We start from the raw sequence: 20170 nt of genomic DNA on the forward strand, positions 1-20170 counted from the left end.
GAATCCGAGAGCCACGTTTGCTTTATTGAAGGTCACTACACGACGCCAAGCAGCAAGGCAACAGTCGCCTGCGGGGGAGGAAGGGGCAGAGGGAGGAGCCAGGGATGGGGACAGACCCCGGGACATGCCCACACCTTCCCGGGAGCTGTGGGGAGGCAAAGAACTCGCCGAGCTCATCACACCGCTCAGAACATCACAAAACAACGCACCTTTTAGTTTTGAGTGAGAAACACCAGCCCCAGGGCAGCTGGCAGCCCAGGCCAGCTCCCTGCTCCTTCCTGAAGGGTCTTTTCTGTATCAGCGTGGCAAGTGTAGCAGCTATCTTGGCTACCAAAGAGAAGTCACGGCCAAAGGTGAAGGGCTTTGCTATCTGGGCAGGTAAAGCCACAGCAGGTACTAGCACTAGACACCAACTACCAACTACACATCCCAAACTCATGCTGTACATGGTGTGTAACCCACAGGGAGGTGTAAAGCTCCCAGACCTGCCCCAGGACCCAGGGCTGCTTCCCTGGGCACAGCACGGGCAGGGCTCCCCTGGGAGCAGGCAGCCTCATCCTGCCCTCCCATGCAGAGGGTTTGCAGCTCCAGGCAGGCAGAACCATGGCACAAGCTCTGGAGCAGCGCAGCAGCCACTGGCTGGGGAATGCCAGCCCTTCCCAGCACGGCAAGGCCCATGGGAAAGGTTTAACGCACTGGAAATGCTCTCCAGGAAGAGTGAGCTCACCTGCTTGCACTAAGCTACTGCAGTTCCTGGTAATTCAGTATCCTGGATGCACTGCTCTTAATTACCCATTTTAGCCTGGACTACAGCCAAATGACACCCCCATAAATCACCTGGTGGTACAGTGTGTGCTGGTTAATGTGTGACTGCCTTTCCACCTTTACACCTCCCTCCCACCCACCCTAACTGGAAAAAGACAGTATGAACTCAAACAACCTCTCATTTTATAAATACTAGAACTAATCTTAACTCTCCTGGTTCCAGACTCTGATCACTACCCCTATTAACACACGTTAATTGATCTGGAGACTGCCAGCCAGCCTCTCCAGAGCCCCCCTGCCTCAGCCAAGAGCTGTAGCAGCACCTGAATTCTCAGCTGGCAGTACATCATGCTGCCACATCCACCTGCAACACAGCAGCAGGCTCAGGCCAGGCAAATCCACAAACACTGCAGGACACTGTGCTTTGGGAGTAAAGGCAAACTGATCCTTTCCTGTGTGGAAACAGACCCATCACCTCAGCTGAGCAAGCTACATGTGCCAGAGTGGTGGGGCTGTACATCTCAACCCCCACAGCTGGGTATCCTGCAAGGAAAACAAAACAAAAAAGCATGGTGCTGCTGCCAGTAACTTTCCAACACAGCAGCAGGCAGGGCCTCCTCTGAAATGTTTGCTGGGGAAGGACACAGCTCTGCGTGAAACAGAACTTGCTCACTACTGAGTGTGTAACATAAGGTTTGTGGGCCAACAGGAAGAAAAATCAGCATGGGTTCTTTTCTGTGAATAAAACCAAGTCCAGCCAGGTGTAGTGTGTGGTTCTGGAGAAACCAGGATGCCCCTCTGTGCTGCAGGTTCAAGCCACCTGTGGCGGAGCAGGGGAGCAGAGTGGGAGTTAGTGGGCACTACAAGAGGAGAGAGAATAAACCACCCCAGAGCACAGCACCCTCAGCCACCCCTGGTGGGCCAGCCGGGCCCGTGGCACCACCCACACATCACAAGGGAGCTCTCAGAACGTTTCACCAGGTGCTTTCCTTGCCGTGACAGTTCATCCTGCGGCCAGCCGGCGGGGCACAAGCGTTGGGAATGTTTACGGGAGCACCGGGCCGAGGCTGAGCTCCACGTGGTGGGTGAGCCAGATGACCTCAGAGGTGTGGTCTCCCTCCTCGTTAGGCCGGATTGGAGCAGCCAGGTTTTTAAACTCGTGCTTCATCTTGAAACTCACGGTCACTTCGCCCTCTTCTTTCTGCGGGGTGACCTTGATGAAAACTCCTACCTTGTTGGCTTTTCTGAAGGCAATAATGCTGGAAAGCAGAACACAAAAGAAGGCTGGGTCAGTAAGTTCTCAAACAATTGTTCCAAGAGATTTATTCTGACACCAGGTAACAGGGATGCTCAGATTATGGCTGAATATGCCCTGCTAGAACAGCTGGCCTGGTTTGTACCTGCTCTTTATGCAAAAGAAAGGATTACACAGAGTATTGTGGAGATAATTAGCACTTCCACCTAGAACTCAACTGCTAGAACAGCACACCTTGTCCCAAAGGGAAGAGATGACTCCTGAACAGTCCAAACCACAAAGAGAAAGACTTACATTGCTGATCTCTGACTCCTCCAAAAAACCACCATGCTCCCCCACCCAAGAAAGCTGGAGAAAATCCCAAACCATGAAGGCAGAGAGGAGAGCAAGTTACTTGTTTGAGTGCCCAGTTTTTAAGGGACAGAATCCCCACAGCACAGACAGCACTCACTCAGGGTCATCCTGGAAGTCTTGAGGCTCTGCCAGTTCATCATATTCTGCTGCAGCATCTTTGCCAGCCAAAATAAGCTCCTTGGGAGGAACAGCAACCTGGAACAGAGCAGGAAGAAACCTTTCAGCACTGATCAACTACACTGAGAGCAGGATAGAGCCCTCCCTCCTAGAGGCTGCTTTACTACAGTTTAACAGGATTGATCCTGGGCTCTCCTCCTCTCCAGTACCACCTGGTCCCCACTCTGCCAGTGAAATTGTGCATTTCTCCCTTGGGTTTTGGATCTCAACGAAGAGACACAATTTCAAACCACTTTATGATCTGATATTGACATTGGTGACAGCCATTTAAGCTCCAAGGAGGAAAATGCAACAGTCAGCAGGGACTGGAGGACATGTGACAAGTGTGACCTGTGAAAGGATAAGTGGGAGTGGAAAGCCTTGGAAGAGACCTAGGAGGGTGCAGTACCTTGGCAGTGCTGTTGATGTTGTCTGGGTCTCCCTCCTCACACTCCAGCAGTGTGACATGTGTGATGTTCTCCACTGGATTGGTCAGAGTCAAAAGGACCTGGCTCTCCTGGGGAGATTCAGGAATCACAGTTCAAGAAGCAATTACTCTAAAATTAACTGTTATAGCACCTCCATCTTTGGTGACCAATCAACAAACTGAACACCCCCCGTCTGTAAGAAAGATATTGTTTCTCTTTCTTAATATAATAAATACACATCTTCGGAACCTAGTCAAGATCTCAACTCCACACCTGTTACTGTTCAGATATTGGCATGTGCTTGTGATGCCAGACATCACACTGCATGGCAATCTGCTCCTGCAAACTGACAAGTACCTGCAGTGTTATTCTGACCCCTCCCTTCAGCCCTGCACCATGTCATCTTCCAAAAAGGTCCCACCTCCACACCTCCCAGCTGTGTCTCACCCTAAGACATCTCTGGAAAGAAGTACTGACCTTCATGTAGCGCAGGTTGGGAATAGACATGATCCTCACTTCAGGGATATAGTTACTAGAACAAGAACAAAGCAAATGACTATGATGGACTGTGCTGCTGTCTACAAGCAACCTCCTGAAGCAGAGGGATGTCTTCACAGACATTGAGCTAACTTGTTCAATGCTGTCAGAGCTCAGCTTTACATTAACCTGAAAAATGAAGTGCCCTTTTGCTATATAAACCTAATCCTACAAACTCCTACTACTGGGTGGGACTGGCACAGCACACAACGTCTTTTTCAAACTGCTGAAATCCTCAGCAAACTTTCTAGAAGACCAGGAAGCAAACCTACTACAGATAAGCTAAACACATTGAAAATGTGATTACACAATCCCCAGAGATGACACAATCATACAAGAGGTCAAATCAAGAGTACAAAAGAAATAAAAACAGAAGGCATTAAGTAAGCATGGATAGGTGGTTGTTCTCCCCAATCCCTTTATCTTACTTACACAGCAACCAGCTGGATCTTGAATTTGATAGATGTTGGATTGAATTCTGGTTTGCTCAGGTTGTGTTCACATTTCTAGACACAGAGACATTCTAGTCAGCACACAAAGACAGTGTCACACACACTGAAGAAGCAGAGCTGCAAGCACTGTGCCTCTAGCCATGACATGACTGGCCTCTAGCACAGCACAGACAAAAGCTGCCGTGGGGCGAGTGCAGCCATGGCTGGGTCGAGCTACTGACACTCCAACAATGTCACATCCAGCTCTACTGGTTCAACCTCAGAAACATGAGATTTGGAACCAGGCTTAAAAACACCCAACACTCACTGACTGCAGCAGGAAGAAGGCACAAACACCTGCAAGCCCTTTGATTCACGCTTGAGAATCCATTAAAAAAACAAAGAGCTGGAACTCAAGACTGATCTCCTCATTTGATACGCTTCACATCCAGGTTCTGCCCAACTTCACTTATTTCTGACAACGTATTCTGCACTTGCAAAGCATTCTGCATCTTAACTGCTTACACGAATATTGCTCGATTACTCTGGGAACTAGATAAATATCCCTGCTTCACAGAGAAAGGAAGCAGCTTTTTGAGGACCACATAGTATCCCCACAGCAGAACCTGCATTCCATTCTTGCCTATCTCCGCTTCCCAGCTTTCTGCTTCTCTTCTGAGATACCCCCTTCCTGCCTTCAGTATTCTGCACTGCCTCTCACTAATGCTTTGTTTGCTGACCTGATTTGTCTTCAGTAATAGCAGAAAATTTTTAATTCTGACAGTACTGGCAGCATTCCCTGACTCCTTGGCTAGGCAGAGAACACACAGACTCTTAGAGAAACCCACCTTTGTACCTTTATGCATCTTTGACAATGCTGTCCCCTTTTCACAACCTTCACCACATCAGAGATGTGACAGCCTCACTCATCTCCCAGTGCTGTTATCAGTCGTTTGGTGGAGAACTTCCAACAACCACAAGCACACAGCCCATTTCCCCACAACCCAAGTTCCCTGAGCCTAGAAAAAAAGTGTTGTTTTTTTAATTTAACTACCCACCCGACAGCGCAGGGAGCGTTTGATCAGGAGGTGCTTGTGCCGTGGGTAGAGCTGGGAGGCACAGATGGGCTGGAAGTCGGGCTGCAGCAGGCGCTGGCGCAGGGTCGTCACTGGGTGTGTGACAGAAAGATCACATTAATGTCTGTCTCTGGCACTGAAACTCCAGCTGGAGGGAACACGTGCACTGGGCTAAGAGAAGATGCACCACGTACTGTGTGCAGACTTGCTGATCTCTAAGAATTCCACCTGCACCCAGTAATTCAGAAGCCACTGGCAAATCTTGCTATTTCTAGCAGCGAGTGAATGGGAGGTAAGAGCTGTGAAAAGGGCTGCCCTGGCTGTGCATGGTAACACTGGAGGAACATCAGTGCCAGTCCAGGCAAAACAAGGGACCCTGACTGCTATTCAAAGTTCAGCTGGGGTGGAAGCAGAATTTTGGAATAACCTAGAAAAGAAGTTCTTTCCCTGCCACGGGCAAATCAGTTTTGTGGCTTTGTTACCCTCACAGCTGGGTGCTGCACAAGTACAATATACAGCTTCTCAGCAAGGAGTTTGCATAACTCAGATCCATGCACTACAGAGTTTCCAAGGCAAGGAACTCCAGCAGCCAACTTCCTATGGGTTCCTCCCAAAAAACAGGCTCCTCATTGTTCCCAGTGTCTAACAGGCAGTCAGCCACCTGGCAGCTTTTCCCTCACTGCGGGGAACCATGAACATTGTCTCCTTCACAGCAGCTCACTCTCACAAAGCTGACAGTCTCATGAGAAAAGGCGACCAAGATGATCTAGCCTCTTCTATAAACCTTTCATGAATTAATTAATGCTGGCAGACTTTGTAGGCCTGCAGGACTATCAAGAACATCTGTCCTATTAGGAGCCATCTCAGCAGGAAGTCCACTTTGCTTCCTGTACCTGCTCTTTTATCCCACTTGCTCCCAAATTGCATTGACCAATTTACTATTTGCTGATTAAATCATGAGCCAGCTAAATAACTGGCAAGTGTACACAAGCTGCTTCAAGCTGATGTCAAAGTAATGCGCAATTGTTACTTAATAGGTCAGCTGAGGTTCCAGCTCCCCAGCAGCTCAGCTACTTCTTTATCTCCTGCTGTTCCTTGAAAAAGGATGTCAGATCTTTTTTCCATCCAAAAGCTGACACTTCAGACACAGAGAAATTAAGATGAGCAAGAAAGTGAAACAACTGTATTTGGCTCTGAGTTTTCCATCTACAGCACAAAGCTCAGCTGTGCTCAAAATTACCCTTGAAAAAGCCACAAATTTCCTACCATTTCAATCCCAGCATAAAAGTTACTACAACCTCAGGCCATTAGGAACCCCACTGACAAGTTTCCAAGCACTGCTTATGTTATAAAATGCAAGGAAAAAAAGTGAGGCTGTTACCTTCTGTCAGATTGATTGGTCTTGTGTAGTAATCCTCAGGAAGAGGTTCCACTTCTTCCACTGCATCAGCTGGCTCAATCTTGATCTCCTTCTGGTCCTCTCCTTCTTTCAGCCTGAAGAAAAGAGAGGGGCAACTCTGTCATAAAATATGGCACATGTGCTCTGACAGACAACAACAGCAGTTGACTGCATCACAACACAAAAGCAAGAGCTGAGGTTGCAAGATTACAGTAACTGCCCAAGGAGGAGAACAGGCACTTCTTTCTGTTAGGAGAAAGCAAAACATAGAATCATAGAACGGTTTGGGTTGGAAAGGACCTTAAAGATCACCTAGATACAACCCCCCTGCAGTGGCAGGGACACCTCCCATTAGATCAGATCAGGAGCTCCTGCACAGAGACACCTGAGGATTTGACATCTCCAGTGCTCCAAAGAAGGCTCCTTCCACTGCTGTCTGCTAATAAGGTTCATCATCTATCTGAAGTTGCTTTGCTGCTCTCTCCCCTACACCTCCCATCCCTCCACAAAGTTAATCCCAACCCTGAGACTCACGAGAGTCCAGCGAGGGCACTGATGGGTGCTCCAGGTCTCTGGCGTTGCAGCCTGGTTCCAAGGCCATACTTGTCCTACAAGGAAAAAAGGAACTGTCAGCTTCAGGTCTGCTTCCTGCCAGGACAGAAAGACCTACTGCAAACTCATCCTTTGAGCTGCATGACAAGCAATAGGGAGACAAGCAAAGGAAAGCAAAAAGGGAAAGGTATTCAATGCTTCCCAAGATATTTTTTTTTCCTACTCAAACTCTCAGTAAGGAGACAAAGATTACCACCACTGCAGAAGGGGAGAGATGGATGTGGCTACTGCCTAGAAAGCTTTTGCTCCTTCCTTAAGTCACCAGCCTGCACTACTGTCACATTTTCCCCTTGATCTTTCCTTCTGAACAACTGCATGTCAAGTAAGTCAAGTGGAGAATGAGAGCTCAACTGCCAAAAGAACTTGGCTGACGTGGATCCATCTGAAATGTTCTGCAGCTCTCCTAGGAGCAGCTGGAAGGTTCAGCCTCCTGTGAGCCTTGTTACCTACAGGTCTCTCTCACCAGACACCACCAACTGTGAGGAATAGCTGAGCTGCTCCTCAGCTTTCGACAGATGAACTGTAGACAGGGCAGGACTGAAAACCTGAATTCTCAACAAATATCTGAGCATCAGCCCACCCTGGTGATTTTTCAAGGACCAGTAGACTAACATTAGCACCACTGTCTCAGGCAGACAGATAGCAAGGTCACAGCCAGGCTTTGTCAGGGACTGCTTCTCCAGTGTACATTACTTACCCCAAGACAGTGCCCTATTTCTAAACTAACAAAAATACTGTTTTCTAACAGGTGTTACCCTCTAACTGGCCTTCATGTGCCTTTGTTCTAGCAACATCCAAGTCAGAGGCCCTGAGGTGAAGAGTAGGATGTGTTACTGCCCTTCAGTTGGTACCATGAGAGCTTGAACACCAGCAGAAATGGGGAAGAGACTTACCACTACGTGTATAGTGTGTTGCTGTGGAGAGCCCCCAAAATAGCAGCAGGTAGCAACGGAGACAAAAAATGCAGCCATAAGACACAAGCAAGGGCACAGAGCAAGCACAGTTAATTGAGAAGTAGCAAGCATATGCAGTCACCCAGCTAAACAAAGTAAGCATTTACCTGCCAGTTACAATAAACCAGCCATTCAGGCCCCAGCCAAGTCCTAAGGTTCACTTTAGTTGAGACTTTGGGCAGAAAAGTGCCAGACAATCCTGATCTAACTGCTACTGAGCTGTTGGATGCAACAGTCCTAAGAAAGAGCTACCACTTGTACTATGACTGCGGTTGCACTACATTTCACTGCTGGATCACATATTCCTTTGCATGACAAGTATAAAGCCTTCTGGCACTATCAGAGAGGACTACTGGAGGGAGAGGCAATGTAACACACAACAATGGGTGGTAGGACTACTTGTCCCTAAAGAAACCCATGTGCACTAGCACATTTTCTTCACGTTGCTCTGAATAAGAACAAGCTGAATAGCCTTAGCGTGCTACCAACTACCTCATTTTGCAGGCTGAGGCTGCTGCACATCACTGCTCCTGCTCTGAGAGCTCCATACTCACTGAAAAGGCCAGGGGCATGTAATTCCTGCGTCGCACCAGCTTCTTCCGGTCCCGCTCGATCTTCTCCTTCTGAGCCATCTGCTGGTAGTACTCAACCAGTTTGTTAATCTGGGGGTGACAGGGAACAGAAACCCAGTCAATAGAGAGCAAAGGCCAGATCAGTGATCAATCTGGGGCTCTTGCTACTTGTCTCTGTCCTAGGACTAGCTGTGTTTCAAAGGAAACACATTACAGACGGCTGTGTGTCTTCACACGTCTTAACTCCCGCTATGGGTGACCAACTGACCCTTCTCTGGGAATGACACCTATCAGAGAGCAGTGTCCAGCTCCCACCTGGCACGCAACAGAGGCTTTGTCCACACTTTTGCTGTGGCTGGACACAGTTATGTCAGGCAGCCAAAACCCAGTAATTTAGATGAGTGAAGCAAACAGCATCTTTCCCCTACCCGAGGCTGATCACACTTAGTGCAGGGTCCTGACTGGTGACAGGGAAAGGTAGGACAGGTGCAGTTCTGTTTTCCAGATCCTAGATACACTCCTGATTGGAAAGCAGCATTTTTCACATACATACGCAGCATATTCATTGGTGGTGTTTTAACAGCACTATTAGATACGAAGCTATCCACTGAGTTTCTTCTGAGAAGGAGATTTTACACTGCGATACCCACAGGAGAGCCTCTAAGAGGCCTTCCTCCCAGGGGATTCAGTCAAGGTGGAGATAAGGAACTGGATCTGCTATCTGAAGGATTATATAGATGCAGAAAAAGTGAGAGGGCCTGGTGTCTCTAACTGCTCCTTCTTCTAGCTGATGTGTCTCAGCCCAAGCGTTGTCCTCCCCTTCACTCACCCTCTGTGTGTGAGGATTCTCGGGCTCCTGCCAGCCACCACTAGCTGCACGAGAGAGAGAAAAAACACTCAGGAGAAGATTTCCAGACTCCACAGAGAAATCACATCTAACACCCAACTGTCTCAGTCCTACTCCTGAAATAGGACATTCCCTACTTTTGCTACACTTCCCATTGCAGTTCAAGCTCATGCCTGCACAAATGGACACCTCTGAAAGGTTTTTCACAGCCAGGATTGGGCTGAAGGAGCTTGCCCAGCTGCTATATTGTGTTCTTACACAAATGCAGTTTAAGGCACCCAGAACAGCACCCAGGAGTCACTTTAGCAGCAGGTACATGAGTTTACAAGAACACCCAGTACTGGCTGCCCATGACCCTGCACCTTCAGCTCCCAGTCTTCAGTCACATCAATGATGGAAGTCAGAGGATCTACTCAAGCCCTATTTCTGGAGCACAACAGATACTTTCTGCATGTCTTACACATCAATAAACAAACAAAAGTTTTGTTTCAGTGATGTCGTGAAGAGAAAAAGCAAGTACAAACACTGACTAGCAATCCTGGAATAAGCCTAAATGAACCAGAGTGACAGAAAATAAACTAGATGTTTACACTGTCAGACTGAGCGACTTCCAAGTCCCTGCAGGTGCAGAGACAGGACCTCAGCTGCGAGAAGAGCACACCTACTGAAAAAGCTCCTTGCCTGACAGCTTTCCCACTAGTCAGATAACACAAGCAATGGAAGAGGGTCACCTACTCCACTAACTCATCTCAGCTTTTCAGATGAGACTTCAGCAACAAATAGTTTCCCTGTGAATCTCCAGCTGTGGCTCCAAACCTAGGATGATATGATGTATATCCTACAGCCAGAGACTAATTACAAAACACAAAGGTGGCTCCTGCTGTTACAGGGATTTCTGTCTTTTAACTGTCACTTACCAACTGACTTGTCTGCCATGCCCACATCCCGGGAAGTCCAACGGCAAAATCCACAGGCCAAGTAGTAGGCTTTCTTCATGGTAGTCTTGGCTGGGTCATCAGGGAGTGGAGCAGGGATGCTCGTGGCCCGGGTGGACAGGGTGTGCATGCAGCAGGGGCAGTCAAAGCAGTTGGCACACCTGTGGAGAGGAGGGTCTGTAAGATACTGCTCCAACAAGGATCCCAGGTGAAGGAAAATGCTCTCAGCAAGCCAACCAAGATGAAACCAACAGACCTTTTCATCCCATGCAACAGCATTCAGGAAAAGGGGCAACAGAGCCAAGAAACAGGAGAGGTTCAGAGTCAACATAAGAAAGACAAAAGTGAGAGATACTGGGTGATACTAAAAACCCCTTGTATTAAAAAACACCAGAAGATGAAGAGTGCACAATACATCACAGAAAGACACTTATTCCCCAAAACAGCCTAAAAGGTATCAAGAAGCAATGTGATTTTTGAAGAGAGTTTCAGATGAACACAGCCAGGTGCTGATTAAGGAGGGAGCTGTTGAAAAGAGTGAGTCTTGATGAAAAATGCCAAAGCGACCGTACCTGTTCTTTTTCAGCTTGGCTTCAGCTGATGGCATGTTCTCCAGGCAGCTGGGGCAGTAGTGAGAGTCCACCTGAGGAACAAGGCAGTCACATCACACCTCCTGGCACACGTTTTGTCTAGGCCTGAAACTCTGCCAGGCTGTGCCAGGAGGCTTTGGTCTGGCAATGGACAGGTGAAGGCTGTGAGGGCTTGAGAAACTTTCCGGTAACTGAAATCTTAGCCCATCTCAACCAAATGTGACCAAAGATGATCTGAGGGCTGGAGCAGCTCTGCTATAAAGACAGGCTGAGGGAGCTGGGGTGTTCAGCCTGGAGAAGAGAAGGCTCCAGGGAGACCTCAGAGCACCGTGCAGTGCCTGAAGGGGCTTCAGGAAAGCTGGGGAGAGACTTTTCATCAGAGAGGGCAGTGATAGGACAAAGGGTAATAGTTTCAAACTGAGAGAGGGGAGATTTAGGTTAGACATTGGGAAGAAATTCTTCCCCATGAGGGCAGGAAGGTGCTGGAACAGGTTGTCCAGGGAGGTTGTGGCTGCCCCACCCCTGGAGGTGTTCAAGGCCAGGTTGGATGAGGCTTGTGCAGCCTGGTCTGGTGGGAGGTGTCCCTGCTCAGAGCAGGGGGGTTGGAACCTGATGATCCTTAAGGTTCCTTCCAACCTCCACCATTCTATGAAATTTTGATCTTAAATAATGTGCATCAGAAGGTTTCTTAATTCAGGAGAGATTAAACTCCCCTGCCTATTAAGTGGAGAAAATAACAATGGGGTACTGACCTTTTCCAGTTACGAGAAATTAATGTTTCAGCTTTAACATAAAGTTTTAACACACTATTTTCCATTTATGTCTAAATTTATCCTTCTCTTGGACTCACACTGGTCAGAAATCCATCAATTTTAGAAAATGTTTTGTATTTGTCTGCTGTCACTAATTAATATGTGACTTAAAACAACAGCAGCAAGAAGAATCCCCTTCCTGAAGAGAAAAACAAGCTTTCAGTTCAACATGGAAGTGCATGATGACTGCACTCATCATGCCACGGAGAATTCAGGATGGATACAGCCTGGTGACAAATCTACTTTCTACTCTTCAGAAGCTTTGGAAGAGACACCTCTTCTGAGACCAGGGTTGCAGTGTCAATCTTTTCAGGCTTTTATAATCTACTGTAACCTCTTACTTAACCCAGACCTGCACCAAATCAATTCTTGCCAACCGGGTGCCATGAGCAGCCCCAGGATCAAGGCTCTCCAGCGCTCCCGGCAGGGCCCTCACGCACCATCAGCCCATCGCCCCACCCTGATGATCATTCACGGGTTCAGGCTCCAGCCATGTCAGGACAAAGAACAAACCCTCCACAGCAGAAACACCCCTGCGGAACGAGGAGGAAAAGCTGGCCCGGGCGGAAGTAAATCGCCCCCGAACGCTCTCAGTCTGAGAGCGGCTCCTCCCCGGTCAGACAGCTCCAGCCCGAGCCCGGGAACGGCGCGGGAGCTCCGGGCCACGCTCGGTCTCCATCCCGGGCCGCACTGAGGGGTGAAGGGATGCGAGTCGGTCCCTGCGCCTCCGCGGGAGGCCCAGACGTGCCCGCGGGAGGGGACCCGCGTTCTCCCCGGCCTGGCTTCACGGCGGGGCGGGGCGGGGGGTCCCCGCGGGCCCCAGGCCGCTCCCCCCGCCCGGGCCCCGGGGGCGCGTCCTCCCCGAGGGGCAGACGCCTCTAGCGGCCCCACCCCTGGCACGCGCGCTTCGGCCAATCGCAGCGCGAATCCTGCCGACAGACAGGCAGCACAGCCAATCCGACGCGAGGCACCGCCCCTTCCCCCACCCGCTGCCAATCAGCTCACCGCGTGCCACAGCCATGCGCCCACCCCTTAGCCGCGCCGCCAGCCAATGACGAGGCAGCTCGCGAGTGAGCGGCGGGAGAGCCGCCCAATCAGCGCGCGCAAAAAAAACAGCGACGCCCCGCCCCGTCGCGCCCGTTCCGCGGGCGCAGCTCGGCCGGGCCGCCGTTACCTCGTGCGAGACGCACTCCAGGGAGCGGAGCTCGCTGCAGTACCGGCAGAAGTACAGCTGCGACAGCGGAGCCCGCATCTCCTTCTCGCCGCGCACCAGGTACAGCACCCGCTCCGACTGCAGCAGCGACGCCATCTTGGCGGGGGAGGGGGGGGGCGGGCCGCGGCTGACGTCACAGCGCCGCCGCGCTCACGTGACCGCCGCGGGGCGGGGCCGGGCCGGCCGCGTGGCGCGCGCCTCCCGCCTCCCGCCTCCCGCCTCCCGCCTCCCGGGGTGGGGCGGGCGGGGCCGGGTGCCCCGTGGCCCCGTGTCCCCCTGCCCCCCTGTCTCCCTGCCCCCTGCCCCCCTGTCTCCCTGCCCCCCTGCCCCGGGGCTGTACCGGGAGGCCCCGGGGAGCTGCTCTGTTTGGAAAAGACCGTGACGATCCTCCGGCCCAGCTGCTCACCCCGCGCCGCCCGCCCCGCCGCTCAGCACCGCATCGACACGGCTTTCAAACGCCTCCCAGGGATGGTGGCTCCACTGCTTCCCTAGGCAGCCTGCTGCAGTGCTGGCCGCCCTCTCAGTGGATAAATACTTCCTAATACCCCGTTGAAGCCTCCCCTGGCACAACTTGAGGCCATTTCTTCTTGCTCTTGGGAGAACAAACTGAGCTCGGCCTTGCTGTTCAGTAACTGTAGAGAGCAAGGAAGTCTCCCCTCATCCTCCTTTTCTCCAGACTGAACAACTCCAGTTCCCCCTGCCATGCCTTTTAAGACTCCAGAACCTTCACCAGCTTCATTTCCCTTCTTTGGACATAGTCCAGCAGCTTGATGTCCTTCTGGTAGAAGCAGAGCAGCCATGACCTGACTCTGCCTGCAGTGGGGTCCTGGCTCAGTCCTGTCCCCCCCCTGCCAGGCTGTACACTTGCTCAGGGGTCACCCATATGTTCCCCAGTCCCTTGCAAAGGTCCTATTCCCTTTCCCTGAGCTTTCGTTCACACTTGATCACTGCCACATTTCCCTCTGAACTCACAAGCTACCAGACTTACTCGTCCCCCAAATGTGGTTTGTCTTTTAGTCTCACAGTTGCTAAGACAGAACCTGACAAACCACAACAACAGCCATCCTCAGTATCGTGGGATCAGCAGAAAAGGTCTCCGGATGCTGGTTGCGTATCTGGAGGGCAGAGCTTGCATCAGCATCCCCCCTGGGCTGCTCCCAGGCACGTCACCTCCGTGTCCCTCACAGCCTGGACTCCAGCTTTGCTCCCCTGTCCTCAGCCTGGTACATCTGTCCCCACACAGAGCCTGGTGCCTGCTGCTCACCCATGTGGCTCCAGAGGAAACGGTGAGGATCTGCTGCTGCTGATGATGATAAAAACCCCACATGCTTTTTATCCCACGTTGGCTGGGGAGGCAGGGAGGAGGCTGCCCGTGCACTGCCCCTTGGGAGCCAGGTGCCTGGGGAGTGCTTGGAGGCCAGGGGTGTCTGGGAGCTCATGGTAGTGTTTTCTGCCACTGGGAATCTGGCAGGTTTCCCTGGGAAAAGCAGGGGTGAAGGCTGCAATGTGTGGGTGCTGCTGTGGGTGGCACGGGGCTTGTGTCCCAGCAGGAGAATGAGAGCATCCTGCCGTGCTTCCCTGGGAGCTGCTGCTGGCCTTGCCCTTCAGCATCTCTGATGGAGCAGAACATGACACTGGTCAGGAGAAACCGGAGATGCTTTCTGCCCAGGTCTGTGTAAATCTACCCTTCCCCAAGCCCTGTTATTTTAGGGAGAGTCTCTTACATTTTGCTTCTCTCTCTTGCCCCGGACCTCAGAGGCACGGGGGTGCACTGGGCCCTGCAGTTGCGAGGCAGGGCGGGAGCAGGGTAGGGGGAAAGCCCTTTATTAAGCTGTGAAACGTCCCCGTGGTTTCTTGCTGGCACCTGGGACCTTCAGGTTTGGTCTCCCCTGGCGGGACCCTGTCCTGGGAGGGATGAGCTGCAGTGTGCTCTCGCTTTGCCCTGGTGCAGAAAAAAAACACACGTCCTGCCTACTCTGCCCTCCCCTCTATTTTCTTTTCTCTTCGCTTCCCCTTCCCTCGCTCCCGTCCCCCCGGGCCGGGCGGGGCCAAGCGGAGACTCCCTCCCCCGACGGGGATTCTGCTGCCGCCTCTCGCTGGAGCCGGAGCCGGAGCCGGAGCCGGAGCCGGAGCAGGGCAGCGCCGCAGGTAGGGCAGGGCGGGCAGGCAGCTGCTGCCTGGCCCCCGTGGCGGGGGTCGTTCTCCGCCCGTGCTGCCGGAGACCGCGTGGTTGCGGACGGGGGGCTCAGCCCGGTGCTCTCGGTCGTGTCCCCCGGACCCCCGGCGGGGGGAGCAGCCGCGGGGCTCACGGAGGGTTGGTGCCCGTCCCTCAGCCCCGAGCCCTGCTGCTAATTAAGCCGTTAACTCCGTGACTCAGCACCGCGGGGTGGGGGGCAGGAGGTACGAGGCTCCCCCAAAGCAAGGGGGCTCCGGCTGCACTTGTCCCACTGTTTCCCCACCCAGTGACCCACGCAGGAGTGACCAGCAGGACGCCAGGCTGTGGCTTTGCTTTATCAGCTCCTTTAGCAATGGTAGCAATTAATAGGGAAGTTTTTCTCTGGGCTTTTATCCAGCTGCATCAAGGAACGCTATAAATCTCGGGGCTTCTCGGAGGAGTCTTTTGTAAAGCTCTTTGCTTTCAAAGGATCCTGCAGCCAAGGCTGGATGTGGCTGTGGGGGCCTCCCTGGAGAGAGCAGCAGGATCCTGGGAGCGATGGGGGATTTCTGGCTATGGGGGGGGGACAGTGGGGGCTGCCCCATCACCTCTTTGCCTCTCCCTGGCAGGATGGACCTCTCTGACTCTGCAGGTTCCGCCGCCCTGCCCAAGCACATCCTGGACATCTGGGTCATCGTCTTGATCATCCTGGCCACCATCCTGGTCATGACAGCCCTGGTGCTCTGCCCAGCCACTGCTGTCATCATCTACCGGGTACGGACTCACCCCACGCGCAACGGCATCGTGTGAGGCAGAGGTGACAAGGGACACTGTGCCAGGGACCCTGCGGAGCCCGATGGGGCAAAATGAGAGCTGGGGAGAGACAGGCAGGAGCAAGGTTGGGCCAGCACCTGGACTCTTGTACGTGGCCCTTGCCAGATGAACCCACTGCCTCCTACTTACCCACTGAGCTCACGGGGGACCGTGACGGAGATGGCAGCTGGGACACCAGCGGGGTGATGTGTGACTTTGTGGATGTGTCCAGCTAGAAACAACTCGCTCCCTTGAGGCAGGCTGGGCTCACCTTCGCTGGCAACCCCGTCTCCTCCCAGGCAAGCAGCAAGGAGTGGAAATATCTGGCAAAGTTACACCTATTTTGGAGTCCCAGCTGTTGGGGTGGTTGGGGAAAAAAAAGGTCAAAGCAACGTGGATGTGATTTCTGGTTGCGCATTCGGAGTCTTGGCTTGAAGTGTCAGTGACAGAGCTTGTCCTGGCTGCACAGCAGACGTGCAGCTGGCACCGGCTTCTCCTCTATCAGGTATCTGCTGAAATTGTAGGAAAATTCTATGGGGCACTTGGTTCCTCTGCGTCTCGTGGGGCAGAGGAGTGTGGGCAGCTCCTGCCAGCCTGCCCGCCCGCCCGTGGGCTGGCTGTGCTCACTGCTCCTGCACATGGCGAGGGCCCCCAGTGCTTGCCCCACTGGGGGGATCTGTGCGACCCTCTCCTGGGCAGGCAAAGCAGGAGGAGCAGAGGGGTTTGTGCCCAGGCAAGCAGCAAGGGACCATGTAACCTCTTACAGTGCTTTTGCTATGAAATAAATGGACTTTATTCTACATGTGAGTGTCATTCAGCTCTGTCCACGCTGGTGCCCGGGTACAGGATCTGAGATACTTTGAAGCCTCTCCAGACCCCACCCCCCACACACACTGACCTCCTGCACTGCCTCAGCTTGAGGTCCCTGGGGTTCTTGCCTGGCCTTTGAGCCCTGTGGCCACAGCCCCATGGGAGGCACACTGCCAGCTCAGCCCCATGCTCCAGGGATGCAAACCCAAATCTGGCTGTGAAAGCAGCAGCAACTGTCAGAGAGCGGGAAGGATCCCTGGGGACTTTCTGGCAGTGGTGCCAGCTGCTTTTCTCCCACTTGGGTGAGCAGCATCCCTCCCTGCTGCCAGCCTCGTGCTCTGGCGTGTGGCAGGAGTCCTGGGGCCAAAACAGCGTTCTGGTGAGTCAGGGTGAGCGAGGTCACGAATAATGAGATGAATCAGCCTGGGATGTGGGTAAAGGCTACCGTGATGCTGATGGAAATCCCATTTTCTCGGCTGGAACACGGTGGAAACTCAGCGTCCCATCCCCACGTGGCTTGATCAGCCGGCATTGGGATTGCTTCTGGTATTGGGCCGGAGGGGCAGGACATTCCCAGGGAAGCAGCGGGACCTGGGGCGAAAGCCTCGGTCCCGGGGGAGGAGCCCAGAGCCAGGACGCAGCCCCCAGGGAGCAGAGACGCCTGCGCTGGAGCCGTGGGCTGCGGTGAGGGAGCAGACGCGTGTTCCGTGCCTGGCCCAGAATCCAATTTCTTTTTTCAAGCTGTTTTCTCTCTCTCTCTGTTGAGGAATCTGAGACAAAGAACCAGAGTTGTTTTCCTGTTGTTCCCCCTCTCTCCCTCCCTTGCTGGCATGGCGAGGCGACAGCTGGAGGAGATTATGGCTGCGCTGGGTGGGAGCAGCCCTGGCTCTGCCCCCCTTCCTTTGGGGACACCGTTGGGTGTGGGGACAGCCAGCGGTATCTGGCACCGGGAACGGGAGCTGAGCAGCTTTGCTGTAAGAGGAATAGGGAAGAAGCCAGAAATACCGGCGTGGTTTGAGAAGGAAGCCTGGTTTGGAGAAAAATATCCAAAGAAAAGGATACAACCCTTGTTCCTCCGGCCATGCCCGGTGGCTGCTCACATATCCCCCTGCCCCTTGCCATGAGCAGCTGGAGGGTGCGAGAGGTTTCCTTTCGCAGCAGGAGTTTTCTGGGAAGTTTCCAGGCAAACATTTCCAGGAAAGGCATTGCAAAGCCTTGGAATGATGGGTTTGCTCACGAGAACGAACTGCACGGAGCAAAATGGCAGTGGGGGAAAAGTAGGGAGAAGCGGTGACATTTTTAAAGCATGAAAATGGGGGGGAGGGCACTGAGTTTAAACTGATGGGCACTGTCAAGTCAGAAATTCCTGCTCCAGGACTGAGCAGCATAAGTAAATCCCGCCCCCCGCGGCCCTGGCTTCGGTGCTGGAACTCGGAGACAGTGTTTGCGTGGTGTTTTGCCAAGGAAAAACGTCTTTTCCTGCCTGTTGGGGAGCGGGTCCTGCAGCGGTGACGCTGCAACAGGCAGGCGCGATGGGAGCGCCGAGGTGATTCAGCATCAGCCGGGATGCTTCCCTGCCGGCACCAGTGGGTGCTGGAATGAGGTGGGAGCCGGCTGCCAGCCCCTGGGGGCTGCTGCTGGGATGCTGGCAGCCCCTGCGGGAAGGAGGTGATGTGGGACGCCAGCTGTCACCTTCCCTCTGGGAAGCAACGAGAGCCGTGCCGGGGATGCAAGCACCTGGCTTGGGTGTCTTATCTCTGCTGGACAGGGCATCATCTGGGCCCTGTGGTTCATCAGGAAAATTGTGGGAAGCTGCCGCGGCAGTTCTTGGATATCCCCCACCCCCAAAACGGGGGTCCCAAACTGGCCTTTGTGCTCCAGGCTACAGTGGGTTCTCCAGGAGCACATTGTAAACATCACGACTGGTGGGCTTGTCCTTCCCCAGCCTGGGGAACAGCAAAAGCCTGTGGGGTCAGAGCACTCGGGGGGTGCTCCTCATGTTGGAGGGGGGAGCAGCAGCACTCAGCAGCCACCCATTTCTCCTCCCCTGCTTGGCAGTAGCAGGTCACTGTGTGCCCCCATCCCCTTTGGGTGGAGGACAACGGACCAGGGGCATTTCTGCAGGAGGTAAAGGGAGTGGGAGGGATGGGGAGGCCAGAGAGGGCAGCACCCACAGCCACAGCCCAGGGGAGTGCAGGGGCACTCAGGGAGGGGGGTCCCTGCCCCAAATGGCACCGTGCCCAGCAGGGGGGCTGCGAGGCTGGGGCAGAGCAGGGAAGGCAGCATGGGGGAAGTGTGGCCCCAAGGGAACCGGGGCCTCTTGCTTGGCAGAGCTTGTTTGCTTTTGCCTCCTGTTGCACACCTAGAACAAAAGTTCAGAGGTTGTCCCGGGTTTGCTGCTGTGCCAGACTGCACAGGAGGAAAAGCAGTGCTGCTGCCAGCTGGGGCAATGCTGCCGGCCAGTGCCCGAGCCATTCCTTGCTGTCCCTGGGACGCTGCTGGCATTGTCCCCATTGCTCTGCACGGAAGAAGCTCCTCACTGGGCTCTGGAACAAGCCCAGCCAGCAGCAGTACGTGGTCTCCACTGGTGTTTTCACATTTCCTGTGCTCACCGCTGCCCTGCAGCCTGGCACAAAGTCTCTGCAGCCCCTGGCCTGTGGCGTGGGGACAGCCAGGGAGGGTGGTGGCAGTGGCAGTGGCAGCACGGTGGCCGGGGGCTGGAAGTGTTGACATTGCTGGCCTCCTGCTCCCGGACTCCTGCCAAACGTCTGCAGCAGGCCAGGGGCCAGCCCCAGCCCAACTCTGGTGGAAAAACAAGGGAGGAGGGAGGTTCATGCAAGGGTCAGCCTGTCCCCTCTGCCTGCCATTTGGGGTGGGGGACCATGATGGATGGAGCTGCACACTGTCCTCAGATGGTCTTGCTGGGGCACCCTTGGTGCAGCGTGGCAGGGACACTGGGTGATGTGCCCAAGATCCAATGAAAGCTCAGTGGCAGAGATAGGGCCCATTGACTGTGGCTAATTAAATCCTTGCCCGTTCCCTGCCTCCACCGAGGCTGATTCAGTGCCAGGAGACCTGAGGAAAGGGAACTTGGAGAAATGGGTTCCTTATTTTTATTTTGGTTCTAGGAAAACACAGTTCAGGAGTGGCTCAGGCTTTCCCTCTGCATGCTGGAGATTAGGACACGTGGAAGGGACACAACAATGCTGTGCCACCACTGCACAGCTGCACTGCTCCTCCCAGCCCCCAAGTCCCTGTTAAAAACAGGAAAGCCACCAAAGCCCCACGCAGGCGATTAGGGAATATAATTAGAAGTGAGTGGCTGTTCCCATGTGGGAACTAGCAGGACAGGGAATGCAGTCCTGAGAAGTTTCCCTGCTTTGTCCTGACTCTGTCCCAGGAGGTGGCTCAAGCCCTGGCTGGGGTCAGCAGCATGAGCTGGCTGGGGAGCACAGCT

General features: G+C 53.5%; 2 protein-coding genes across 7 annotated transcripts; one reads left to right on the forward strand and one right to left on the reverse strand.

The window, feature by feature from the left end:
* Positions 1-3: 3 nt before the first annotated feature.
* DCTN4 (dynactin subunit 4) lies at positions 4-13045 on the reverse strand. 4 transcript variants are annotated; one of them, XM_051631193.1, is made up of 14 exons: positions 12897-13045; positions 10893-10963; positions 10303-10481; positions 9368-9411; positions 8521-8628; positions 7907-7927; positions 6936-7009; positions 6384-6496; positions 4985-5094; positions 3928-4001; positions 3436-3490; positions 2940-3047; positions 2472-2569; positions 4-2024 (listed from the first exon to the last, which is right to left on the reverse strand). In XM_051631193.1, exons 1-14 carry the CDS (start codon positions 13029-13031, stop codon positions 1811-1813), a joined length of 1404 nt encoding a protein of 467 aa, XP_051487153.1. In that variant the 5' UTR covers positions 13032-13045; the 3' UTR covers positions 4-1810. The 4 variants fall into 4 exon arrangements, with proteins under 4 accessions (XP_051487153.1, XP_051487156.1, XP_051487155.1 ...); XM_051631196.1 differs by lacking the exon at positions 12897-13045 and adding an exon at positions 12236-12463; XM_051631195.1 differs by lacking the exon at positions 12897-13045 and adding an exon at positions 12163-12225.
* SMIM3 (small integral membrane protein 3) lies at positions 12913-16703 on the forward strand. 3 transcript variants are annotated; one of them, XM_051631198.1, is made up of 5 exons: positions 12913-12995; positions 13953-14096; positions 14179-14221; positions 14483-14604; positions 15720-16703. In XM_051631198.1, exons 4-5 carry the CDS (start codon positions 14552-14554, stop codon positions 15898-15900), a joined length of 234 nt encoding a protein of 77 aa, XP_051487158.1. In that variant the 5' UTR covers positions 12913-12995; positions 13953-14096; positions 14179-14221; positions 14483-14551; the 3' UTR covers positions 15901-16703. The 3 variants fall into 3 exon arrangements, with proteins under 3 accessions (XP_051487158.1, XP_051487159.1, XP_051487160.1); XM_051631199.1 differs by having other exon boundaries at positions 14486-14604; XM_051631200.1 differs by lacking the exon at positions 13953-14096 and having other exon boundaries at positions 12934-12995.
* Positions 16704-20170: the final 3467 nt, after the last annotated feature.

This window comes from Apus apus, chromosome 13, assembly GCF_020740795.1.
Source record: "Apus apus isolate bApuApu2 chromosome 13, bApuApu2.pri.cur, whole genome shotgun sequence".
Classification (NCBI taxonomy): Eukaryota; Metazoa; Chordata; class Aves; order Apodiformes; family Apodidae; genus Apus; species Apus apus.